Genomic DNA, 24,850 nt, shown 5'->3' with positions numbered 1-24,850 from the left:
GTCAAGCTAGGTACGGAGATGGAAGTAGGCAGTCTTAGTTATGGTGCAAATACATGAATAAGCGAATGACTAGGGAAAGAGTAGGACCAGTCAAGGACAGGGATGGGAAATTGTGTGTGGAGTCTGAAGAGATAGGCGAGATACTAAATGAATATTTTTCGTCAGTATTCACTCAGGAAAAAGATAATGTTGTGGAGGAGAATGCTGAGCCCCAGGCTAATAGAATAGATGGCATTGAGGTATGTAGGGAAGAGATGTTGGCAATTCTGGACAGGCTGAAAATAGATAAGTCCCCGGGACCTGATGGGATTTATCCTAGGATTCTCTGGGAGGCCAGGGAAGAGATTGCTGGACCTTTGGCTTTGATTTTTATGTCATCATTGGCTACAGGAATAGTGCCAGAGGACTGGAGGACAGCAAATGTGGTCCCTTTGTTCAAAAAGGGGAGCAGAGACAAACCCGGCAACTATAGACCGGTGAGCCTCACGTCTGTAGTGGGTAAAGTCTTGGAGGGGATTATAAGAGACAAGATTTATAATCATCTAGATAGGAATAATATGATCAGGGATAGTCAGCATGGCTTTGTGAAGGGTAGGTCATGCCTCACAAACCTTATTGAGTTCTTTGAGAAGGTGACTGAACAGGTAGATGAGGGTAGAGCAGTTGATGTGGTGTATATGGATTTCAGCAAAGCGTTTGATAAGGTTCCCCACGGTAGGCTATTGCAGAAAATACGGAGGCTGGGGATTGAGGGTGATTTAGAGATGTGGATCAGAAATTGGCTAGCTGAAAGAAGACAGAGGGTGGTGGTTGATGGGAAATGTTCAGAATGGAGTACAGTCACAAGTGGAGTACCACAAGGATCTGTTCTGGGGCCGTTGCTGTTTGTCATTTTTATCAATGACCTAGAGGAAGGCGCAGAAGGGTGGGTGAGTAAATTTGCAGACTATACTAAAGTCGGTGGTGTTGTCGATAGTGTGGAAGGATGTAGCAGGTTACAGAGGGATATAGATAAGCTGCAGAGCTGGGCTGAGAGGTAGCAAATGGAGTTTAATGTAGAGATGATTCACTTTGGAAGGAATAACAGGAATGTGGAATATTTGGCTAATGGTAAAGTTCTTGAAAGTGTGGATGAGCAGAGGGATCTAGGTGTCCATGTACATAGATCCCTGAAAGTTGCCACCCAGGTTGATAGGGTTGTGAAGAAGGCCTATGGAGTGTTGGCCTTTATTGGTAGAGGGATTGAGTTCTGGAGTCAGGAGGTCATGTTGCAGCTGTACAGAACTCTGGTACGGCCGCATTTGGAGTATTGCGTACAGTTCTGGTCACCGCATTATAGGAAGGACGTGGAGGCTTTGGAGCGGGTGCAGAGGAGATTTACCAGGATGTTGCCTGGTATGGAGGGAAAATCTTATGAGGAAAGGCTGATGGACTTGAGGTTGTTTTCGTTGGAGAGAAGAAGGTTAAGAGGAGACTTAATAGAGGCATACAAAATGATCAGGGGGTTGGATAGGGTGGACAGTGAGAGCCTTCTCCTGCGGATGGAAATAGCTGGCACGAGGGGACATAGCTTTAAACTGAGGGGTAATAGATATAGGACAGAGGTCAGAGGTAGGTTCTTTACGCAAAGAGTAGTGAGGCCATGGAATGCCCTACCTGCTACAGTAGTGAACTCGCCAACATTGAGGGCATTTAAAAGTTTATTGAATAAACATGGATGATAATGGCATAGTGTAGGTTAGATGGCTTTTGTTTCGGTGCAACATCGTGGGCCGAAGGGCCTGTACTGCGCTGTATTGTTCTATGTTCTATGACTGGAAGCTCATCTTGGACCACGTATGACATCAAGGTTGCAAATGGTGTGTTTGATCCTCAGTTGTTCGGGAGAAGGATATACAATTGTTCAAATAGTCTGACCTGCAACGGCATCATCTGCGACTCTCGATATACTTAAATGGTGCAATAACAATTACTGAATTTTCTTTATTCAATTTCATCAATCCAACTGTTTGTTTCAGTGGTACATGTCTTCATAGCAGATCATCCATTTACATTTAATAATTGGAATCTTTAATGCCCGGTCATAGAATGAAGAGGTAGAAACATCTTTTAAAAAATCTGTCACAATATACACCAGTCTATTATGGTGCAGACACGCACACACACACTGATGGACATGCAGTGGGACCATTCAGCATACACAACACCGCAGCCAATCACCAGTGAGAGCACACGCACTATAAAGACAGGGGACAGGAGAGTTCCCGCGCATTCTAGTAGCAGCCAGCTCGGAGTACAGAGCTCACAGCCTGCAACACCGACATTCACCATGTGCTGAGTGCATCACCTAGGACTAGGCAAGGGTCAACAGTTAAAGCTGGTATTGCATTTACCCACAGTTCAAGTATGTGAATATAGTTAACCTTATAATAAAATAGAGTTGCACCACTTCCAGTGTTGGTGACCTGTTTGTGATCCAGAACACACAACACATCAAAATCTTTAGCAAAGGAGTAGCAGTAAATGTAGTACATCTCCATTGTTTGCCTTTTTCTCTTAAGATATTAAATGCTGGCGAATTTTCAAGTGCACACGTTAAAGTTTGTGTGCAAAGAAAACCATTTATTTTCTTTTACCAAGTTGAATATTCCCTCAAGAAAAAGTAAATTCCTTTTGCTGATTTCCCATTGAGTATAACGCTGATATTGTTGCAGGCTACTCAGCGGCGAGTACAATCTTGCTTGCAGATTGCAGTGCAAGGATTTAGTATTACGAAACCTTGTCCCATTAACGTTGAGGTAGTCAGTAATATCCCTGAAGTTAAGTGCTAATCTTGTCATTTGATGCTCATCCTGGTTATACCATGTCAGGAAGGAAGGCAGTTGCTGCATTGTGCAGTGGTGGTGATGCATGGCTCCAGATATGGCATTCTTGGCTCAGAGAATGATTTTGTTTCTTTGCCATTCATAAGTCACTTTTACTTGACGCAAAAACAATGCCACCAGTAGCACTCCCACTAATGGTGTACGAGCAATTTCTTTAAAGTGTGCAGTTATTTAAAAGGGCTAACTTGTGTACATGTGCAGACATTTTAGAGCAACGCTTCCCAAACTGTTTTCCAATGTAACCCTATTTTAACATTTGAAGATTAATGTGACCCCAGATGCTAACAAGAACAAAACTGCTATTAAACAGTATAGTACCATTCATATACTTTTAAAATTTATTCATTGGAAATCAGCATTATACACCATATAAATATGAAAATCTGTTTTTTAATTTGCTAACATCTTCAGTTAAGCTCTCCATGTTCCTCGGTGACAGAGGACTGAGGGGTTAGGGTTACTTCTTGGCCCAGAATGACTGCACACTTGCTCTGCTGCACTTCATCTCCTATAGAGATGGTGGCCTTGCAAATGCTGCACATTTCCTCCCATAAAGATGGCAGACGTTAATCCGGACCTGATACTGGAAGAAACTCTGAACGTACTTGCTGAAAATGCATGACTGGTAGCTTCTTCCGGGTTTGCAGCCGGCATAATGTTTATGAGGCCATCCGCCCACCCATCAGCTCCATTGCTCTCATTGGTCAGAGGAATAAAAAGGCAATTTAAATGGAGAGAAATTTACAAATGTTTTGGTGCAGAGGGATCTGGATGTCCTCATGTACAAATTGCAGAAAGTTACTTTGCAGGTGCAGCATCCACCGTTTCTGTGACCCCAATAGGGGTTGCGTCTCTCACTTTGGCAAGTGCTGGCTTAGTGGGAAATTATGGCCACCAGGATCAGTTGTTTCAATTACAGTCTTAATCCAACTCTATCCACAGTTTTCTCTATAAACTCTAGCAATTGTTTTTAGCTGGGACTAAAGCTGCAGCAATGTAATCGTTTCAAGTATAATAAATGTATTGTGTCTTATCTTTTTAATAATATGTCTCTTACAGGACAGTGTGCACTTTGGCTGCAGTAATGCAAATGTTCTGGTTGTTTACTACTTTCATGTGACTTGTACAAAACAAGAAACCAATACCAACTCAGCTTGGCAAAGTTATTTAATATCTCAAAATCATATTACATTGAAAATATGGTCTGGAATTCCCTCCAAATATTCTTCACCTTTTCACCCGTCTTCCCTTGTTGAAAACACTGCTTCAACCATACCCATTTGACCAAGGCTTTAATTACTTGTCCTCATGTTTGTTTCTAATAATAATAATCACTTATTGTCACAAGTAGGCTTCAATGAAGTTACTGTGAAAAGCCCCTGGTCGCCACATTCCAGCGTCTGTTCGGGGAGGCTGGAACGGGAATTGAACCCGCGCTGCTGGTCTTGTTCTGCATTACAATCCAGCTGTCTTAGCCCACTGTGCAAAACCAGCCCCTGTAATATGATTTTGAGATATTAAATAACTTGCCAAGCTGAGTTGGTATTGGTTTCTGTCTGCTGCTGTGATATATACCGTGGGACATTCCTATGTAAAGGTGCTACATAAATACAAGTTGTTCAGTGGAGAGTGGAATGACTGATGTAACTCTAGCACCTGACATCTCCATACCATCTCACAGGCTTTCAGAATAAAGGCCTGGAACTTAGTGTTTTTGACAATGAGCTCCATGTTTGCCATCATTTCCCCTCTGAATCTGACAGTAAATTTGAGATTTAGCATACATGCAAAGAGCCAGAAATCAGTTGATCTGACAAGGTTTTCCCCTTTTATGCTCTCATGTTGCTGTTCAAATCCCCGTTAAAAAAAGTTAAACCTTGTTCTTTTGAGGTGCAACTGGATTTTTAACAATGATCTGAGAATTTGAATACTGTTGAACAACCAATCTGGCCCTGCAAAGTATTTGAATTGTCGTTTAATGTTTCTATTACAACTAGATTTACTAAACTAGACTTTTTAAAAAAATTAATGTTATTTCAACTTTTACCTTCGGCCCATGTTTATATCCCAATCCTTGTTTCGCTTCGTTTACAATTTTTTAAAAACGATTTGGTAATTAGTAGCTTTTCTTTCCTGCTCATGTGACTTGTACAAAACAAGAAACCAATACCAACTCAGCTTGGCAAAGTTATTTAATATCTCAAAATCATATTACATTGAAAATATGGCTGTGAGAATTTTTTCTTACTGTAGTTAGCTGCTTGGACAGCTTGATGACATCACTGCTGCTCAACCCTGGCAATCCCCCTTAAACTATGCTGTAACCAGTTGACAGCATTGACGTTATCACCATAGAGATCATTGGGTCTCAACGAGGTTCGTTGAGATCCGTGATGAGCACGGTTGCTTCACTGTTGATTGCAAAATTCAGATCAATAACTGTCTGTTGTATTCTCCACAGTACCCTGTAAAGTGGTCCAGGTATACACCTCCGTGATTAAATGGTAACATGACAGTGTGGGAGGGAGACTGAAAATAATTAATGCCGAAGATGGAGAATTTTTTAAAATTCTTTTCCGGATGTGGGTGTCGCTGGTTAGCCCATCCCTAGTTGCCCTTTAGAAGATGGTGGTGAGCTGCCTTTTTGAACTGCTGCAGTCCTTGAGGTGTAGGTGCTATTACGGAGGGAGTTCCAGGATGTTGCCCCAACGACAGTGAAGGAACAGCGATATATTTCCAAGTCAGGGTGCTGCGTGGCTTAGAGGGAACCTCCAGGTGGTGGGGTTCCCAAGTATCTGCTGCTCGTATCCTTCTAGATGTTAGTGGTTGTGGGTTTGAAAGGTGTTGTCTAAAGAACCTTGGTGAGTTACTGCAGTGCATCTTGTAGATGGTACATACGGCTGCCACTGTTAGTCGATGGTGGAGGGTTTGAATGTTTGTGGAAGGGGGAGCAATCGAGCGGGCTGCTCTGTCTTGGAGGTGTCAAGCTTCTTGAGTGTTGTTCGAGCCGCATTCATCCAGGCAAGTGGATAATATTCCATTACACTCCTTTAAAAAAAAATTTTTTTTAAATTTAGAGTGCCCAATTAATTTTCTCCAATTGAGGGGCAATTTAACGTGGCCAAGACACCTACCCTGCACATCTTTGGGTTGTGGGGGTGAAACCCATGCAAACATGGGGGGAGTGTGCAAACTCCACACAGACAGTGACCCAGAGCCGGGATCGAACCTGGGACCTCAGCACCGTGAGGCAGCAGTGTTAACCACAGTGCTGCCCTACTCCATTACACTTCTGATTCGTGCCTTGGACCGTCTTGGGTGGAAGTGGGGGGGGGGGGGGGGGGGCGGCGGCGGTGGGGGGGGGGGGGGGGGGGGAGCTGAGTTACTCGCCGTAGGATTCCTAGCCTTTGACCTGCCCTGGTAGCCACAGTATTAAAGTAGCTAGTCCATTTCTGTTCTGATCAATGGTAACCCCCAGAATGTTGAATGTGGGGGACTCCGGGATGGTAAGGCCATCGAACGTCATGGGGCAGTTGTTAAATCCTGTCTTGTAGGAGATGGTCGTTGTCTGGCACTTGCGTGGCACGAATGTAACTTGCCACTTGTCAGCCGGAATCTGGATATTGTCCAGGTCTTGCTGCATTTGGACATGAACTGCTTAATTACCTGAGGAGTCGAGAATGGTGCTGAACATTGTGCAGTCATTCGCAGACATCCCACTTCTGACCTTATGATAGAAGGGAGATCATTGATGAAGCAGCTGAAGATGGTTGGGCCTAGGACACTACCCTGAGGAACTTGGCCAATAGTCCCTTTGTATGCCGCCTTTATGTGAGTGCTTGAAAATAACTTGTAGCTCCTTCCCAATCAAAGTGCTTTCCTTCGTTGGTTATTGACCATTTCTACGTCAATGTGGTAAGTGGTCAACTGGCATTTGTAAAATGAGGACTAACATGAGCTTGCTCGATCATTTATATGGAAACTCTGTTGATTAGAAATATCCCATTTATTGGACGAACCCATTTTAGGAACATTGCTACTCCTAATGCATTTTCGTAATTTTACTGATCGGTTAGGCTTTAACTAAAATACTCTGATATATCAGCATGGTCCTACCTTAAGTTTTCTACCTGTTCTCTCCAGAATACCTCTTTGCTTGTATGCCAGAAATTTGCAGAGAGAGTTTGCTGTGGAATTCTCTAAGAAACTTAAAATAACTTTGGACAAATTGTACCCTGATGCTCAACAAATTGGCTTTCTCCTGAGTTTGTGTCAACTATTTGAGTGACTAAATGGGTAGGGGATTGTGTGCCATAAACAGTGTTCTAAATAAATATACAAGCACATTTATTGGCAATGTTGTTGGTTTGAAATGCAATTTAATGACAAGTAAAAATTCACTCTATTTAAAACAGCTTTCGGTTAAGAATTCTTCATCCTACAAAACTGATTCTGTTTCTATAATATGAATTTTGGTTGATTTAACCCTTTAATGCTGCTCACAGAGTTTTACTTCTTTTGCAGGATGCTGAAGAATGTGATAGAGCAGGAAGTGTTGCTACCTGTCAGGCCATTATTCGTGCAGTTATTGGAATTGGTGTTGAAGAGGAAGACCGGAAGCATGCATGGATGGAGGATGCAGAAAGCGTAAGTGCAGAGAATATTTTTATTGAAAAACTATACTCAAGACAGCAATTTACCAAATGTGCTCCCGAGGAGAACAGACAAAGCACTCGTTTCAAGTTACCGTTTCTTTATTGTCCATTATGGTCTACTTTTAATGTACTCAACCCCTTACCAAGTTTATTTTCATATTGTTTTTGCCCCTCGTTAGTTTCTTTGTATCTCGTTGCTCTGTAGCTGTATCTGCTGGATTTCCACATTTCTTTACATTTTGTAAGCCTAATCTTTTAGCTTGATACTGTCTCTACTTCAATTGATGACTATGGCCACGTAACTGCACAATTCAAACCTTTGCCTTTTATGTGCATGTGCAGGTGTTTTATCCTAACAAGTACTACTTTGACTATGTCCTACTGTTTGTAGATTTACCCATTAACAGTTCAGCTAAGTATTTTATAGTCACTTTATTTTTCGTAACTTAAAAACTTGCCCAGTTAAAACCATTCTTTATAAGTGACCCTTCTACTGTATTACAGCTGTAAACTGCTACGATTGCACAGCATAGAGCATAGAAAATACAGCACAGAACAGGCCCTTCGGCCCACGATGTTGTGCCGAACGTTTGTCCTAGATTAAGAATAAATCAATCTACACCCCAGCATTCTACCGTAATCAATGTACCTATCTAATAGCCGCTTGAAGGTTCCTAATGTTTCTGACTCAACTACTTCCACAGGCAGTGCATTCCATTCCCCCACTACTCTCTGGGTAAAGAACCTACCTCTGACATCCCCCCTATATCTTCCACCATTTACCTTCAATTTATGTCCCCTTGTAATGGTTTGTTCCACCCGAGGAAAAAGTCTCTGACTGTCTACTCTATTTATTCCCCGATCATCTTATAAACCTCTATCAAGTCGCCCTTCGTCCTTCTCCGTTCTAAGAACAGGCCTAGCACCCTCAACCTTTCTTCGTGAAACCTACTCTCCATTCCAAGCAACATCCTGGTAAATCTTCTTTGCACCTTTTCCAAAGCTTCCACATCCTTCCCAAAATGAGGCGACCAGAACTGCACAGTGCTCCAAATGTGGCCTTACCAAGGTTGTGTACAGCTGTATTATTACCTCACGGCTCTTAAATTCAATCCCTCTGCTAATGAACGCTAGCACACCATAGGCCTTCTGCACAACTCTATCCACTTGAGTGGAAACTTTCAAAGATCTATGAACATAGACCCCAAGATCTCTCTGCTCCTCCACATTGCCAAGAACCCTACCGTTAACCCTGTATTTCACATTCATATTTGTCCTTCCAAAATGGACAACCTCACACTTTTCAGGGTTAAACTCCATCTGCAGTGCGACATCGGTGAATTACACCTTCCTTAGTATATCTAACCCGTATGCCTCGATAGTAATTGTGTTTAATCTAAATTTGCTACAGAAAGCTGCTTCAAAGGCCTTGTTCAATTGGTAGCACCTTGCCTCTGAGTCAGAAGGTCATGAGTTCAAGTTCCACTCCAGAAATATGAGCACAAACAATTAAACTAACCGTGCAATACTGGATGGTTTTGGATGAGTTGTTTAAACTGAGGCACTGTCTGCTTTCTAAGGTTAGATATGTAAGAACCCATGGTATTTCAATGTGCAAATCGACAGCTATGATTCCTACACTATAAAAGTGCTTTGGGTCATGTGAAGGCTTGAAAGGCAATGGGCTGAATTCTCCGGTCCCTCCAGCTGCGTGTCTCTCAGTGGGGCACCATTCGCCAGCGGCGGAATTCTATCTTCCTGCCACTTGTCAATGGGATTTCCCATTGAAGCCACCCCACGCCGCTGGGAAACCAGCAGGTGGGAGTGCACTGCTAGCGGGAACAGAGAATCCCTACAGCCAGAGAATTCCGGCCTATGTATAATTTTGCAAGTTTTTTTCCAGACACAGGAAATAAACTCAGTAGCAAACACCCTGTAATTTACCATTTACCCTGTGACCAAAGTGCCATCAATGCTAAATGTAATCGGAGCATAGCAACTGAAATTGCATTTGTTTCTTCACATTCAAAACAGTTTGAACTTCTAGCTTTATAAACATGTCAATGCCTGTTTGTTTTCCTCTTAGTTATGTGAGATTGTCATTCAATTTACTTACTTCCATGTTTAATTCTGCTTCGTTCCTCAGTGCATTTCCCATGGAGCACTTGAATGTGCAAGAGCAATCTATGCACACTCACTCCAAGTCTTCCCAAGCAAAAAGAGTGTATGGTTGAGAGCTGCCTACTTTGAAAAGAATTATGGCACCAGGTATGATTATGGCATTATCATGTCTGGCAAAAATGATTACAAAATGACATTCTTGTATTGATACAAGAACTTCTGTTTTTGGGGGATAATTCTATTATTCAGGCATTGGTTCTGGTTGCTAGGAGTAAGCTGCTGTCACATATCCTGGTTGGAGTAAGTTTGATTACACTTAAAACATCTATAAGACCAGAATTCTGTGGCTCTAAATTTTGCACAAGCACTTAAACATTGTGGTGCAGTTCTTCATTATATTAAATATGGTAGTTTTATCTTAGTGCCCCACTTCTCTTCTCAAGATGGAAATTTGGTTTAAATTCCACTATTTTGTATTTTTCTTCATTTGAATTCTACTTTGAGTAGATTAGACAGGGGAGATAGTGGTACCATCAAATTCCGACAGTGTGGAAGGAGGCCATTCGTCCCATCGAGTTTGCACCAACCCTCTGAAAGAGCACCCTATCTAGGCCCAATCCCCCACCCTATCCCCATAACCCCATCTAACCTGCACATCTTTGGACACTTGAGGGCAATTTAGGATGGAGTGTAATGTACCTAACCTGCATTACTTTGGACTGTGGGAGGAAACTGCAGCACCTGGAGGAAACTCCACACACACACTGGGAGAAAGTGCAAATTCCACACAGTCACCCAAGACCGGAATTGAACCCGGGTCCCTGGCACTGAGGCAGCAGTGTTGACCACTGTGCTGCCCTTAATGTCACTAACTAGTAATCCAAAGTCCCAGGCAAATCTCACCATGGAGCTGCTGGAATTTAAATTCAAATCATAACATTTGGAATGAAAGCTGTTCTCAATAGCGGTGACCTTGACCATTGATTGCTGTAAGAACCCATCTTGGTCGCTGATGTCCTTAGGGAAGGAAATCTGCCTTCCTTACCTGGTATGTGACTCAGGACCCACTGCCCTCTGAAATGATCTAACTTAGTTCAAGGGCAGTTCAGGTCAGGCAACAAATGCTGGTCTTGTCAGTGAATAAAGAAGAAAAAATACAAAGTAGTTTAAAAGAAATTTGAAGTTCACACAGGCAGAATTTCAAGTCCTTTGATTAATGGGGGCTAAGTCCAGGACGTGCCTGCAGCTAGAAGAATTCTTGCATTCGCTTTTCTCTTTCGCTTGTCTTATTATGCCTGTTTCTAAAATCGCCTTAAAGTTGCCTTTGACTCAATTCAATAGCACTCCTGGTGTGCAGTGGCAAATCTCATGTCATGAACCAGGTCGTCTACACTGAAGTGCAGTTTGTCACAGCCTTCCAAATTTCCCAGCTGGTTCACCGCCAGGAGCATTGTAAGGAGCCTCTTGCTTCCTTGAACTTAATCGTGGAAGGCATTCTAAGTAAACACAGCACCCAAACATTCGCTGCCATTTCCTGTGCGCTTGAAATTTTGCCCATCAACTTTGAGTTTGCAACTGTAAGACCTTTCTGATGAATAATGTGCACTATTTGGGAAAGGATTCATACTGCAATAATATTTTTGTTAATTTATGTATCTGGACAGTAATAAAGTAAATGTGAGCCAACTCTGTTGTGAAATGTCTTGCATGGTGATGTGATGTAGTTGCATAATATTTTGCCTTTTTAAAAAAAATTTCAAATAAATCTAAAGATGTGAAGCTGTAACGACTGCCAATCATTACACTTGTATCCAGCTTAAATACAATAGATGCTTGCTTGGATTGACCATGTGAGCCATGTTTAATCATAGTTATATGAAATTATCTTATTTTATTTCAGGGAATCTTTGGAGGCCCTTTTACAGAGAGCTGTGGCTCACTGCCCAAAAGCAGAAGTCCTTTGGTTAATGGGGGCTAAGTCCAAATGGTTAGCTGGAGATGTGCCTGCAGCTAGAAGCATTCTCGCACTTGCTTTTCAGGTCTGTATAAATGAAGTTTATGTTCTTTGCTGAGAGTTTGAGACTGCTTTGAATTTCCTACTGACATACATTGTACTCACAACAATAATAGAAAAAGTAAAATACTGTGGCTGCATGTAAAACTGAAAAAGAAGCAAAAAGTACTGGAAGATGCAACAGGTCAGGCAACATCTAGAGAGAGGAACAGTTACATTTCAGTTTGGTGACCTTGCATCAAAAGTTGATATAATTCGGTTTCAATAATTTTTCCCAATAGCTTTTACTTTGTTTTTGTCTTTTTTTCTCCCTCATTCCTCTCTTTCACTTCTCCCATTCCTCTACTGGTACCTGCATTGTCCAAACTCCATCTTCCAAGTAGGAAGGTGGGACAGACCGGACTTCCTGACTGCTGGGAGAGCTGGAATTGGATCTGTGTTTCATTTTAGTAGTCACCTTGTGGGAGCATACAAGAAATTGTGTAAATTCAGAGATATACAGGTCGTTCTAGCATTGGAGGCATTTTTGATTTGGATGAATAAAAGTTTAATTTTTGTACCTCTGAAGATTATTGAATTGCATAATTTTGATGTATTATACATGCATTAGAGAGCAATAATAAAAATACAGTGGATGGCAGGTTGGATGAGTTAGTAGTGCACTTTCAAAGTTAGACAGTATGGGAACAAACTCCATTCCAGGCCTAGAGCACATGATCTATGTTGCCGCCAGTGAGGTGTCATCTTTCAGCGAAGGCATAAAACTGAGGCTACTTGTGATTCAGCAGGATGCCAAAGGTTCAAAAGCAGAATGTTCTGGTGCTCTGGCCAAGATCCTCTTGCGCTCTCTCTCTCTTCCCACCCCCTGCCGCTTGCAATCTACACCATTACATGGCTGTTGGATATTACATTTGTAAAAGTTGATTTTGAATATATAGTAGTCCTACCATTCCATGGCAATTGCATGTAAAGCCCTTTGAGCCACTTCAGAAAGATGTAATGAGCATTGGATTAATGGAATTCATTTTGTTGTGCCGTGAAATACTTCGATAAAGTTCAACCCGCAAGTTCAAGTGAAACATTGGTTTTGATTTTTTCAGTAAATACACTTTTGGTGATCATGCATTTTTTTCCTGTAATAGGCTAACCCTAACAGTGAAGAGATTTGGCTGGCTGCAGTTAAGCTAGAGTCTGAGAACAATGAATATGAAAGAGCGCGAAGACTCCTGGCTAAAGCTAGGAGCAGTGCTCCTACTGCAAGAGTAAGTAAACTTAGAGCATTTAACAGTTAAACTTGATATAATCAGTATTGCTTGGGATGGAAGCATCTATGACAAGTGCATAACCTATTTCTTTGCTTTAAATGAATATTGTATAGTATATTTACTAACTTTCAAAACTATGGAATTAATTGAAGTAAACTCTCTAACATATATTAAAATCATAATTATATTAATAACTGGGTTACTGTTTGGTCAGCTCCAATTCTCTCAACTTTTGCAGAGTATTTTTTCTCCTACAAGGCTTAATTATGCAAGGAAAGAGAAAATGCTGGAAAATCTCAGCAGGTCTGGCAGCATCTGTAGGGAGAGAAAAGAGCTAATGTTTTGAGTCCGATGACTCTTTGTCAAAGCTAACAGACAGAGAAAGTGGGAAATATTTATACTGTGGAGTGAGAATGAAAGATGAGTCATAGCCACAGAAACCCAGGTGCTAATGGCCACAGACGCCAAGGGGAAAGAGTGCTAATGGCAGTCCCCAGAGAGAACAAAAGATGTGAAAGGACAAACAGCAGAGAAACTAACATCAGAGGGTGAACTGTAGATGTGGGGGGTGGGAAAGGGAAACAAAGAGGAGAAAGGGTGAGGTAAGATGGGTGGGGGGGGGGGGGGGAGGTTAAATATATATTAAGAGAGACAAGAAAGAAAGAAATGGCAAAAGACAGTTAAAATGAAATGGGACGAAAACAAATGGGTTGAGGTGGGGTAGAGCTAACCATCTGAAGTTGTTGAATTCGATGTTGAGACCGGAAGGCAGTAGCGTGCCTAACCGGAAGATGAGATGTTGTTCCTCCAGTTCGTGTTGAGCTTCACTGGAACATTGCAGCAAGTAAAGGGCGGGCATGGGAGCAGGGTCTTGTGTTAAAAAGACAAGTAACGGGAAGGTCAGGGTCCTGAATGCGCACAGACCGAAGATGCTTAGCAAAGCGATCACCCAGTCTGTTTTTGGTCTCCGATATAGAGGAGACCACATTGGGTGCAGCGAATGCAATAGACCAAATTGAAAGAGGTGCAAGTGAGACGCTGCTTAACCTGGAATGAGTGTTTTGGGCCTGGGATGTTAAGCATGGAAGAGGTAAAGGGGCAGGTGTTACACCTTCTGGGTGGGAAGGTGCCATGGGTGATGGGAGAGGTACTGGGTATGGGGCCCCAATGAAGGTCATCGCAAGAGTCCTCCTTAATCACCGTCTCCCTGTGGCTGAAGAGCTCCTCCCTGAGTCCGCCCACTATGGGCACAACGGACATGATCTTCATTGCTAGGCAACTACAAGAGAAATGCAGAGAACAGCACCAACACTTGTGCATGGTTACCTTTGACCTCACAAAGGCCTTCGACACTGTCAACTGCAAGGGATTATGGAGCGTCCTGCTCCGTTTCGGCTGGCCCCCAAACGTTTGTTGCCATTCTCTTCCTGCTCCACAATAACATACAAGCCGTGATCCTGACCAATGGATCCACCACAGACCCAATTCACATTCTTACTGTGGTCAAGCAAGGCTGTGTTTTCTCTCTCTTCCTTGTTGCGATCCTCCATCTCACCCTCAGCCAGCTCCCCACTGGGGTGGACCTAAACTACAGACAAACCGGAATCTGTTCAAACTCGGTACCTGCAAGCCCGCTCCAAGGTCGTCCCATCCTCTATCATTGAACTACATTATGCAGATAATGCTTACGTTTGTGCACACTCCAAGACTGAGCTCCAAGCCATCGTCAACACCTTCATCAAGGCATACGAGAGCATGGGCGTTACACTAAACAATTGTAAGACAAAGGTCCTCTAACAACCTGCCCCAGCCACATGGTACTACTCACTCCGGTTATCAAAATTGAGGCCTTGGACAACAGGGACCATTTTCCACTCCTTGGGAGCTTACTGTCAATGAGGGCAGATATCAACGACGAGGTTCAACACTGCCTTCAGTGTGCCAGTACAGCCTTTGGTCGCCTGAGGAAGGGGGTGTTTAAAGACCAAGACCTCTCACTTGGCACCAAGTTCATGGTCTACAGAGTAGTAATGAGACGCACCCTCCTATATTGCTCAGCGACCTGTGCTATGTTAAATAGGCACAGCAAGTCCCTGTACTACCTGACGTACCTGACCCATCAAAATCCTACAAGTCAATTGGCAGGATAGGCACACCGACGTCAGTGTTCTAGCTCTGTCTAACATCCCCAGGATTAAAGCATTGACCACGCACTCTCAGCTTTGTTGGTGGGCCACATCCTTTGCATGCCTGATGTCAGACTCCAAGACAAGCGCTCCACTGGGAGCTTCAACACAGCAAGTAAACCCCAGGAGGGCAGTGGAAACACTTCAAGGAAACCCTTGGAGCCTCCTTGAAAAAATGCAACATCCCCACCAACACCTGGGAATCCCTAGCCCAAGACGGTCCAAAGTGGAGAAAAAGCATTAAGGAAGGAGCTGAACAACTCGTGTTTCATCGCTGAAAGAAATCTGAAGTCAAACGTCGCCGGCTAATGGAACGTGTGGTAACCCAGGAACCCCACCCACCCGCTTCTCCAAACACTTGCCCTACCTGTAACAGAGACTTAAACATAGGGCAGTGTGCAGATTAGATGGATCGGAACATGTTAAATTGCCCCTAGGGGTTATGGAGATAGGGTGGGGTTTGGGCCGACATAGGGTGCTCTTTCAGAGGGTCGATACAGACTTCATGGGCTGAATGGCCTCCTTCTGTAGGATTCTATGACTCTATATCCCTTGACACCTTTAGAGTTTAGAAATCTATTGTTTTCTTAAATATATTCAGTGGCGTGCCCCCACAGTCTTCTGTGGTGGAAAATTCCACCAGTTTGTCACCCTCTTGAGTGAAGAGGTTACTCTTCACCTCAAACGAAAGAGAAAATGCTGGAAAATCTGAGCGGGACTGGCAGCATCTGTAGGGAGAGAAAAGAGCTAACGTTTCGAGTCCAATGACTCTTTGTCAAAGCTGTTTTGACAAAGCGTCATTGGACTCGAAACGTTAGCTCTTTTCTCTCCCTAAAGATGCTGCAAGACCTGCTGAGGTTTTCCAGCATTTTCTCTTTCGTTTCAGATTCCAGCATCCGCAGTAATTGCCGTTTTTCTCTTCACCTCATTTCTTGACCCCAGTCAAGGGAAACCACATTCCTGCATCCAGTCCTGTCAGAATTTTATCCATTTCAATTAGATGCCTCCTCATTCTTCTAAATTTCAGTGACTGCATGCCCAGTCAACCCAACCTCTCCTCGTATGAAAATCCTGCCAGTCATGAATCAGTCTTGTGAACCTTCGCTGCATTCTCTCTTTGGCAAGTATATCCTTTCTTAGATAGGGAGACCAAAATTGCACACTTTAATCCAGGTGTGGTCTCACCAATGACTTGTACAACTGCAGTAATCATCCTTGCTCCTGCACTCAAGTCCTCTTGCAATGAAGGCCAACAGACATTTGCCTTCCCAACTGCTTGCTGTACCTGCATGCTTACTTTCAGTGACTGGTGTACTAGAATACCCAGGTCCCTTTTTACATCAATCTTTCCCAATCTATCACCATTTAAATAATACTCTGCCATTTTGTTTCTCCATCCGAAGTAGATAACTTCACATTTATCCACATTCTGCACATACTGCATCTGCCCTGTATTTACCCACTCGCTCAACTTGTCTAAATCAGCTTGAAGCATTTTAGCATCCTCCCCACCACTACTTCCACACCAAGTTTTATGTCATCAACAAACTTGGAAATAGCTACGGGAGAGGGGAGAGCTGCCAAGGGGTAGTGAGTTCAGGTAACTACAGGTTAGGGACGTTGCACAAAAGGTCTGGAAGGGGTTCCTAGATTGCTGGGATACACCCTGCTGGAGTGTCTGCTGCTTCCGGATGTGGAAGGGGAGGGAAGAATTGGGGAGATATATAAGTGGCTGGCAGAGCAGGGAGGCGAGCGGGTGGTGAAGATCAAGGAGAAATGGGAAGCCGGGTTTTGAGAATGGAGATCAATTGGGGAGTATGGAGTGAGGCACTGCGAAGGGTAAACGGGACCTCTTCTTGTGCAAGGATGAGCCTGATACAGTTTAAGATGGTGCCCAAGGTGCATATGACTCGGGCGAGAATGAGTGGGTTCTTTCAGGGGGTAGCAGATGAGTGTGAGAGATGTGGGCAGGGGCCAGCGAATCATGCGCATATGTTTTGGGGTTGTGAAAAATTGGGAAGATTCTGGACGGGTTGGTGGCGATATTTGGGGTTTCAGAGAAGCCGGAGCTCATGGAGAAGAGGAAGGCCGATGTCATAGCCTTCGCTTCTCTGATTGCACGGCAACGAATTTTGCTGGAGTGGCAGTTGGCATCGCCACCGGGGGTAGCAGCATGGTTGGGTGACCTGTACGACTTCCAGCGGTTAGAGAAGATAAAGTATGAGTTAAGGGGCTCAGCAGGGGAGTTTGAGAAAAGGTGGGGTATGTTTGTGACCGTGTTTGAGGAGCTGTTCGTTGGAGGGGGGTGGGTGATGGGGAGGGGGGGGTGAAAAAGGAGAAAAACCTGTACAAGCTGTATAGTTGATTGTTGGGAAGAATGTTTCCCGGGGTGTTTATTTGCTGTAACCTACTTTGATACAAGTTTGAATAAAATGCGTTTTTTTTAAAACTTGGAAATATTACTTTTGGTTCCCTCATCCGAATCACTGATCTATATTATGAATAGCTGGGGCCCAAGCACTGATCCTGCAAACTCCACTAAGTCACTGCCTGCCACTTCAAAAAAGACCCATTTATTCCTATTCTCTGCTTCCTGTTTGCTAACCTATTCTCAAACCATGCTTAAAATGTAAGCCCCAATCCCAAGTGCTTTCATTTTGCACATTCACGTTTTATCACAAGCTTTCTGAAAATCCAAATACACCATATCCACTAGTTTTCCCTTATCTAGTTATATCCTCAGTTATATCCTCAAAAAAACTCTCCATTTGTCAAACGTGATTTCCCTTTCATAAATCTATGTTGACTTTGTCTAATCCTGTTGATATTTTCTGAGTGTTCTATTATCGCATCCTTTATAATAGACTAGCATATTCTCTACTACTGAAAGGCGAACCAGGCTATACCATAGAATCCCTTCAGTGCAAAAGGAGACCAATCGGCCCATTTAGTCTGCACTGACTCTCCGAAAGAGCACTCAACCTAGGTCCACTCCCTCGACCTATCCCCATAACCCCGTGCATTGACCATAGATGTAAATTGTCAGGCCTGGGAATTATCGGCTTTTAGTCCCATTAATTTTCCAGCACTATTTTCCTACATTTTTTTCACTAATCTTTTTAGATATTTATAGAAGCTTTGAGAGTCAATTTTTATGTTACTTTCAAGTTTACTCTTGCAGGCAGCACGGTGGCGCCGTGAGTAGTCTCACGACGCCGAGGTCCCAGGTTCGATCTTGGCTCTGGGTCACTGTCCATGTGGAGTTTGCACATTCTCCCCGTGTTTGTGTGGGCTTCGCCTCCACAACCCAAAGATGTGTAGGGTAGGTGGATTGACCACACTAAATTGCCCCTTAATTGGAAAAAATGAATTGGGTACTCTAAATTTATTTTTTTAAAGTTTACACTTGCACTCTATTTTTTTCCCCCTTAATCAATCTCTTTGACCTCCTTTGCTGAATTCTGAACAGTTCTCAATCATCAAACTTGCTACTTTTTCTCGCAACTTTATTTGACTCCGCTGTGGATCTAATACTATCTTTAAACTATTTTGTAAGCCATGGTTGGGCTCTTTTTCTTGTGTTTTTCAACTAGAAAGGAATATACAATTGTTTCAAAGCATACATTCGTTCCTTAAATACTAGCCATTGCCTATCTACCGTCATGCCTTTTAATGAAGTTCGCCAAGTCTATCCTCGCTAACTCACACCTCAAACCTTCATGGTTTCCTTTGTTTAGATTTAGGACCCTAGTTTCAGATCAGACTTCCTCACTTTCCATCCAAATGATGAAGAATTCTATCATGTTATGATCACCTTTCCCTAAAGGGCCCCAAACAACAAGATTATTAGTTATAACCTTTCTAATGATGCCAAATCTAAGATAGCATGTTGCCTAGTGTTACTCAACTTGCTGGTCTAAAAAACCTTGTTGTACACCCTCCAGGAATTCATCTGCCCAATCGAATTGTAGGTTTGCCCGATCTACATGTAGATTAAAGTCACCCATTTTTTTTTTTAATACACATTTTATTGAGGTATTTCTTTGGCATTGTAACAGCAACAAAATCAACAATGTACATAACCAGGAAAATATTAAAATAGTGCAAATACCGCCTCCCTCTCCCACAAATCCTACCATTGCTTACCCCCCTAATCTACGCTAGCCTAATCCCCTCGCTCCCCCCCCCCCCCCCCCCCCCCCCCCAATCTGTTGACGATTAATTCTCTGAGAAAAGTCGACGAATGGTTGCCACCTCCGTGCAAACCCTAACAGAGACCCTCTCATGGCGAACTTAATTTTCTCCAGGCAGAGGAAGCCAGCTATGTCCGAAAGCCAGGTCTCCGATTTCGGGGGCTTTGGGTCCCTCCATGCCAGTAATATTCGCCTCCGGACTACCAGGGAAGTAAAGGCCAGAACATCTGCCTCTTCTCCTGGATTCCCGGATCCTGCGACACCTCAAAAATCGCCACCTCTGGACTCATTGTCACCCTCGTATTTAATACCGTGGACATGGCGTCGGCAAACCCCTGCCAATGTCCCCTCAGTTTTGGACATGCCCAGAGCATATGAACATGGTTCACTGCCCCCCCCCCCCCCCCCCCCCCGCACACTTCACACACGTATCCTCCACCCCAAAGAATACACTCATCCGGGCCACTCGTGAGCCCGGTTAACGACCTTAAATTGGATCAGGCTGAGCCTGGCACATGTTGCCGTCGCGATGACCCAACCCAATGTGTCCGCCCAAAGGCCCTCCTCTATCTCTCCCCCCAGCTGCTCCCACTTTTGCTTCAGCTCCTCAGTCTGCGTCTCCTCCAAACCCATAAGCTCTTTATATATGTCCGAGACGCTCCCCTCCTATCCATCCTCTCGAAACCACCCTATCCTGAACCCCCTTAGTGGCAGGAGTGGGAAGGTTGTCACCTGCCTCCGCAGAAAGTCCTGCACCTGTAAATATCGAAATTCATTTCCCCCCACCAATGCAAACTTCTCCTCCAGCGCCCTTATACTCGGGAAGCTTCCTTCTATAAACAAGTCCCCCATCCTCTCGTTCCCCGCTCTCCGCCAAATTCGGAACCCCCCCCCCGTCCATCCTCCCCGGGGCAAACCGGTGATTATCGCAGATTGGGGACCATACTGATGCCCCCTCTGCTCCCATGTCTCCTCCACTGCCCCCGACTGTCAGGGCTGTCACCACCACTGGACTAGTGGAGTATCGCGCCGGTGGGAACGGCAGTGGCGCTGTTACCAATGCCCCCAGACGTGTGCCCTTGCATGAAGTCGCCTTCATGCGCACCCACGCCGGCTACCCCCCACCAGCCACCTCCTCACCATGGCTATATTAGCCACCCAGTAGTAATTGCTGAAATTCGGCAGCGCCAGCCCTCCATCCCCCCGCTCGCGCATTGCCCTCTTCGCTCGCAGGGACTTGCCCCCCCCACACACAGCCCACAAATAATCTTATTGATCCACTTAAAAAAGGACCATGGGATGAAGATGGGGAGGCATTGGAAAACGAATAGGAATCTCGGGAGGACCGTCATTTTTACCGATTGAACTCTGCCCGCCAGAGACAACGGGAGTGCATCCCATCTCCGGAAATCCTGCTTCATCTGATCCTCCAACCGGGCCAAGTTCAATTCATGTAACCTGTCCCAATCCCTCGCCACTTGGATTCCCAGGTACCTGGAGCTGTCCCCTACCACTCTGAACGGCGGTTCCCCCAGTCTCCTCTCCTAACTTCTCGCCTGGACCACAAACATCTCGCTCTTCCCCATATTGAGCTTATACCCCAAAAACCGGCCGAATTCCCCTAAAATTCCCATAATTTGTTCCACCCCCTCCATTGGGTCTGAGACATACAATAATAGGTCATCCGCATACAGCGAGACCCTGTGCTTTCCCCCCCCCTCTTCCCAGACCAGCCCCTTGAGGCCCTCAGAGCAATTGCCAGCGGCGCTATCGCCAGCGCAAACAGCAGTGGGGAGAGGGGGCATCCCTGTCTCGTCCCCCGGTGCAGTCTAAAATAGTCCGAAGTCGTCCTGTTTGTCCGTACAGTTGCAACTGGAGCCCGGTACAGCAACCTAACCCAGTCAATAAAGCCCCTCCCAAAACCGAACCGCTCCAGCACCTCCCATAAATAATCCCACTCAACCCGGTCAAAGGCTTTCTCCGCATCCACCACAACCACTACCTCAACCTCCCTACTTTACGGGGGCATCATGATCACGTTTAGCAGCCTTCTTACATTGGCCACCAGCTGCCTACCCTTAACGAAGCCCATCTGATCCTCCACAATAACGTCCGGTACACAGTCCTCAATCCTAGAAGTCAAACATTTGGCCAGAAGTTTGGCATCTACGTTCAACAACAAAATCGGCCTGTAAGACCCACATAGCTCCGGGTCCTTGTCCCGTTTCAGGATGAGCGAGATCAAGGCCTGTGACATCATCTTTCCTTAGCCTCGTTAAAGACCTTTATCAGCACCGGCCCCAATATTCCGGAGAACTTTTTATAGAACTCGGCTGGGTACCCATCCGGTCCCGGGGCCTTACCCGACTGCATGGCCCTCAGACCCTCCACTATCGCCTCCAGCCTGATCGGGGCCCCCCAGCCCTTCTACAAGCTCCCCATCCACCTTCGGGAAAGTCAGCCCACCCAAGAAGTGCATCATCCCCTCCGGCCCCGCAGGGGGTTCTGACCGATACAACCTGCTATAAAAGTCCCAAAAGGCCTTGCTCACCCCACCGAGTCCCCAACTAAGTTCCCATCCCCGTCAATAACTTTCCCTATTTCTCTAGCTGCCTCCCTCTTTCTGAGCTGCTGTGCAAGCATCCTGATGGCCTTCTCACCGTGTTCGTGAATCGCCCCCTTCGCCTTTCTGAGCTGTTCCACTGCCCTCCCGGTGGTTAACAAACCAAATTCCGCCTATATCCTCCGGCGTTCCCTTCAAAGCCCTTCCTCTGGAGCCTCCGCATATCTCCTATCAACTCGTAGAATCTCTTTTACCAGTCGGTCTGTTTCTGCCCTATCCGTCCTGTCCCTGTGGGCCCGGATCGAGATCAGCTCTCCTCTCACAACTGCCTTCAGCGCTTCCCAGAACACCACTGCTGAGACATCCCCCGTATCATTTAGCTGCAGGTAATTCAGCATGCACTTCCTCAGCCTCTCGCACACTGCTTCATCCGCCAATAGCCCTACATCCAACCTCCATTGCGGGCGCTGCTTGCTATCCATACTAACTTGCAGGTCCACCCAATGCGTAGCATGGTCCGAGATCGTAATCGGCGAGTACCCCGTGTTCACCACCCCAGCCAGTAGGGCCCTACCCAATACAAATAAATCGATCCGGGAATATACCTTATGTACGTGGGAGGAAAAAGAAAATTCCTTCACCCTCGGCTGCCTAAATCTCCATGGTCCACCCTCCCCATCTGCTCCATTAACCCTTTCAGCTCCTTTGCCATTGCTGGCACCCTGCCCGTTCTTTGGCACCCTGCCCATTCTCGAGCATGACCGGTCCAGGCCTGGATCATTAACCATATTAAAATCCCCTCCCATAATCAGCTTGTGCGAGTCCAGGTCAGGAATCTTCCCTAGCACCCTCTTTGTAAAATCCCCGTCAACCCAATTTGGCGCACATACATTGACCGGCGCACATACATTGACCAGCACTATCTTCATCCCCTGCAGCTTGTCGCTAACCATGATATATTGACCTCCCACATCCGAGACTATTCTTCCCACCTCAAATGTCACCCGCTTGTTAATCAAAATCGCAACCCCTCTAGTCTTTGTATCCAGCCCCGAGTGGAAAACCTGACTAATCCAGCCTTTCTCAACCTGACCTGGTCCACTACTCTAAGGTGCGTCTCGTGCAGCATTACCACGTCCGCCTTCAGTCCCCTCAGGTGCACAAACACACGTGCCCTTTTTACAGGCCCATTTAACCCCCGGACATTCCAGATGATCCGCCTAGTTGGGGGGCAAAGTGCTCCGCCCCCTGCCGATTAGCCATCCCCTTTGATTAAAGTCACCCATGATTACTGTAAGGACCTTTGATACGTGCAACTCTAATTTCCTATTTAATGCCAGCCCCTGCCTTATCACTACTGTTTGGAAGCCTATAGACAACTTTCACTAATGTTTTCTGCCCCTTGTTGCCTCTTCGCTCCACCCAGGCTGATACTACATCTAGATTTTCTGAGCCAATATCCTCTCTCACTGTTGCCCTGATTCCAACCTTGACTAACAACACCACTCCGTCTCCTTTCCCTTTTCACGTGTCCTTCCTAAATATCAAATACCCTTGGATATTCAGTTCCCAGCCTTGGTCACCATGCAGCCATATCTTGATGATCGCAATCATATTGTACCCATGTATACTAATTTGTGTTGTTAATCTGTCTACCTTATTGCAAATGCTCTGTGCATTCAGATACAGTGCCTTTAGACTTGTCTTTTTAACATTTTTACACATGGTTTTACACATGTAGGTCGTGTATTGGATTCTTCAATCATCTGAGAACTAATTTATGATGTGGAAGCAAATCATCCTCAACCCTAAAGAACTGCCTAAAAATAGGGCTCACTACCATCTTCTCGGGCAATTGGGGATGAGCAATAAATGCTGGCTTTGTCAGCAATGTTTGCATCCCAAGAACAATTTTTTTTTAATGTGCAGAATGCTCTGCAGCAACTAGCCTCCTTTGACATCACCTTAAGGCACTACCTAAAGGACAAGATCTTTAGGAGCATGGAAACCTTGGCAGTTGCAAGTCTTGCACAGTCCTGATTTGGGGATATATTACTGTTCCTTCATCTTTGCTGGGTCCCCATTCTGCAACCCTTTACCTAATTGCACGATAGGAATACGTGCACCAGCCACGTGGATTGCAGCAGTTCAAGAAGGCGGGGCACCGCCACTCACTGGGAAATGGACAATTGATGCTGGCCTCGCTATTATTGGCCATATTCAGAAACACATTTCTAAATATTAAAAAGTTACATTTTCATTTCAAATATTACAGGTCCTTTATACTTTAGCCCCCTTAATGTAGGGATCAATTTTGCCTTTTGACCCTTTGCACGGTAGCACAGTGGTAAGCACATTTGCATCACAGCTCCAGGGTCCCAAGTTCGATTGCCAGCTTGGGTCACTGTCTATGCGGAGTCTGCACGTTCTCCCCGTGTCTGCGTGGGCTTCCTCCGGGTGCTCCGGTTTCCTCCCACAGTCCAAAGATGTGCAGGTTAGGTGGATTGGCCATACTAAATTGCCCGTAGTGTTCATAAAGGCTAGGTGGGGTTACTGGGTTGTGGGAATAGGGTGGAGGTGTGTGCTTGGGTGTGTTGGTCTTGCCGGTGCGGACTCGATGGGCCAAATGGCCTCCTTCTGCACTGTAAATTCCATGTCTATGACTCCCTGCAATAATTCAACATTTTCCTGTAACACAGACTCAAAAATTGAAGCAACTGCATTAAGTTTCACCTAAGGCTTGATACAAATTTAAGATCCTTTCTTTAGATTTAACTAATCATTCAAACATTTCATTTGCTTTCTTTCAGTGCTTGGCAACACCAAGCCAACAATCTTAACAGCCTAGTCACAGACATTTGTAGCTTTTTTCTGTTTTATTTCAAGCACAATGCCATTTAACATGCCATCCGAGCTCTTGATTCATATGCCTATTTTTGTGACATTATAGCTGTGTTGAGCAAGAACA

At 44.8% G+C, this 24,850-nt stretch overlaps 1 protein-coding gene across 1 annotated transcript in view; it reads left to right on the top strand.

Annotated features, from left to right (window-relative positions):
• The window catches only part of prpf6 (PRP6 pre-mRNA processing factor 6 homolog (S. cerevisiae)), a 110,025-nt gene that overhangs the window by 55,794 nt on the left and 29,381 nt on the right, over nucleotides 1-24,850 (top strand). The window contains exons 12-15 of the mRNA XM_072514866.1: nucleotides 7,410-7,532; nucleotides 9,687-9,808; nucleotides 11,562-11,700; nucleotides 12,818-12,937. Coding sequence (XP_072370967.1) covers nucleotides 7,410-7,532; nucleotides 9,687-9,808; nucleotides 11,562-11,700; nucleotides 12,818-12,937 — 504 coding nt within the window. The remainder of the gene's footprint in view (nucleotides 1-7,409; nucleotides 7,533-9,686; nucleotides 9,809-11,561; nucleotides 11,701-12,817; nucleotides 12,938-24,850) is intronic.

Source organism: Scyliorhinus torazame, chromosome 8 (assembly GCF_047496885.1).
Source record: "Scyliorhinus torazame isolate Kashiwa2021f chromosome 8, sScyTor2.1, whole genome shotgun sequence".
Taxonomy (NCBI): domain Eukaryota; kingdom Metazoa; phylum Chordata; class Chondrichthyes; order Carcharhiniformes; family Scyliorhinidae; genus Scyliorhinus; species Scyliorhinus torazame.
This window is presented reverse-complemented; position numbering and strand designations above follow the sequence as displayed.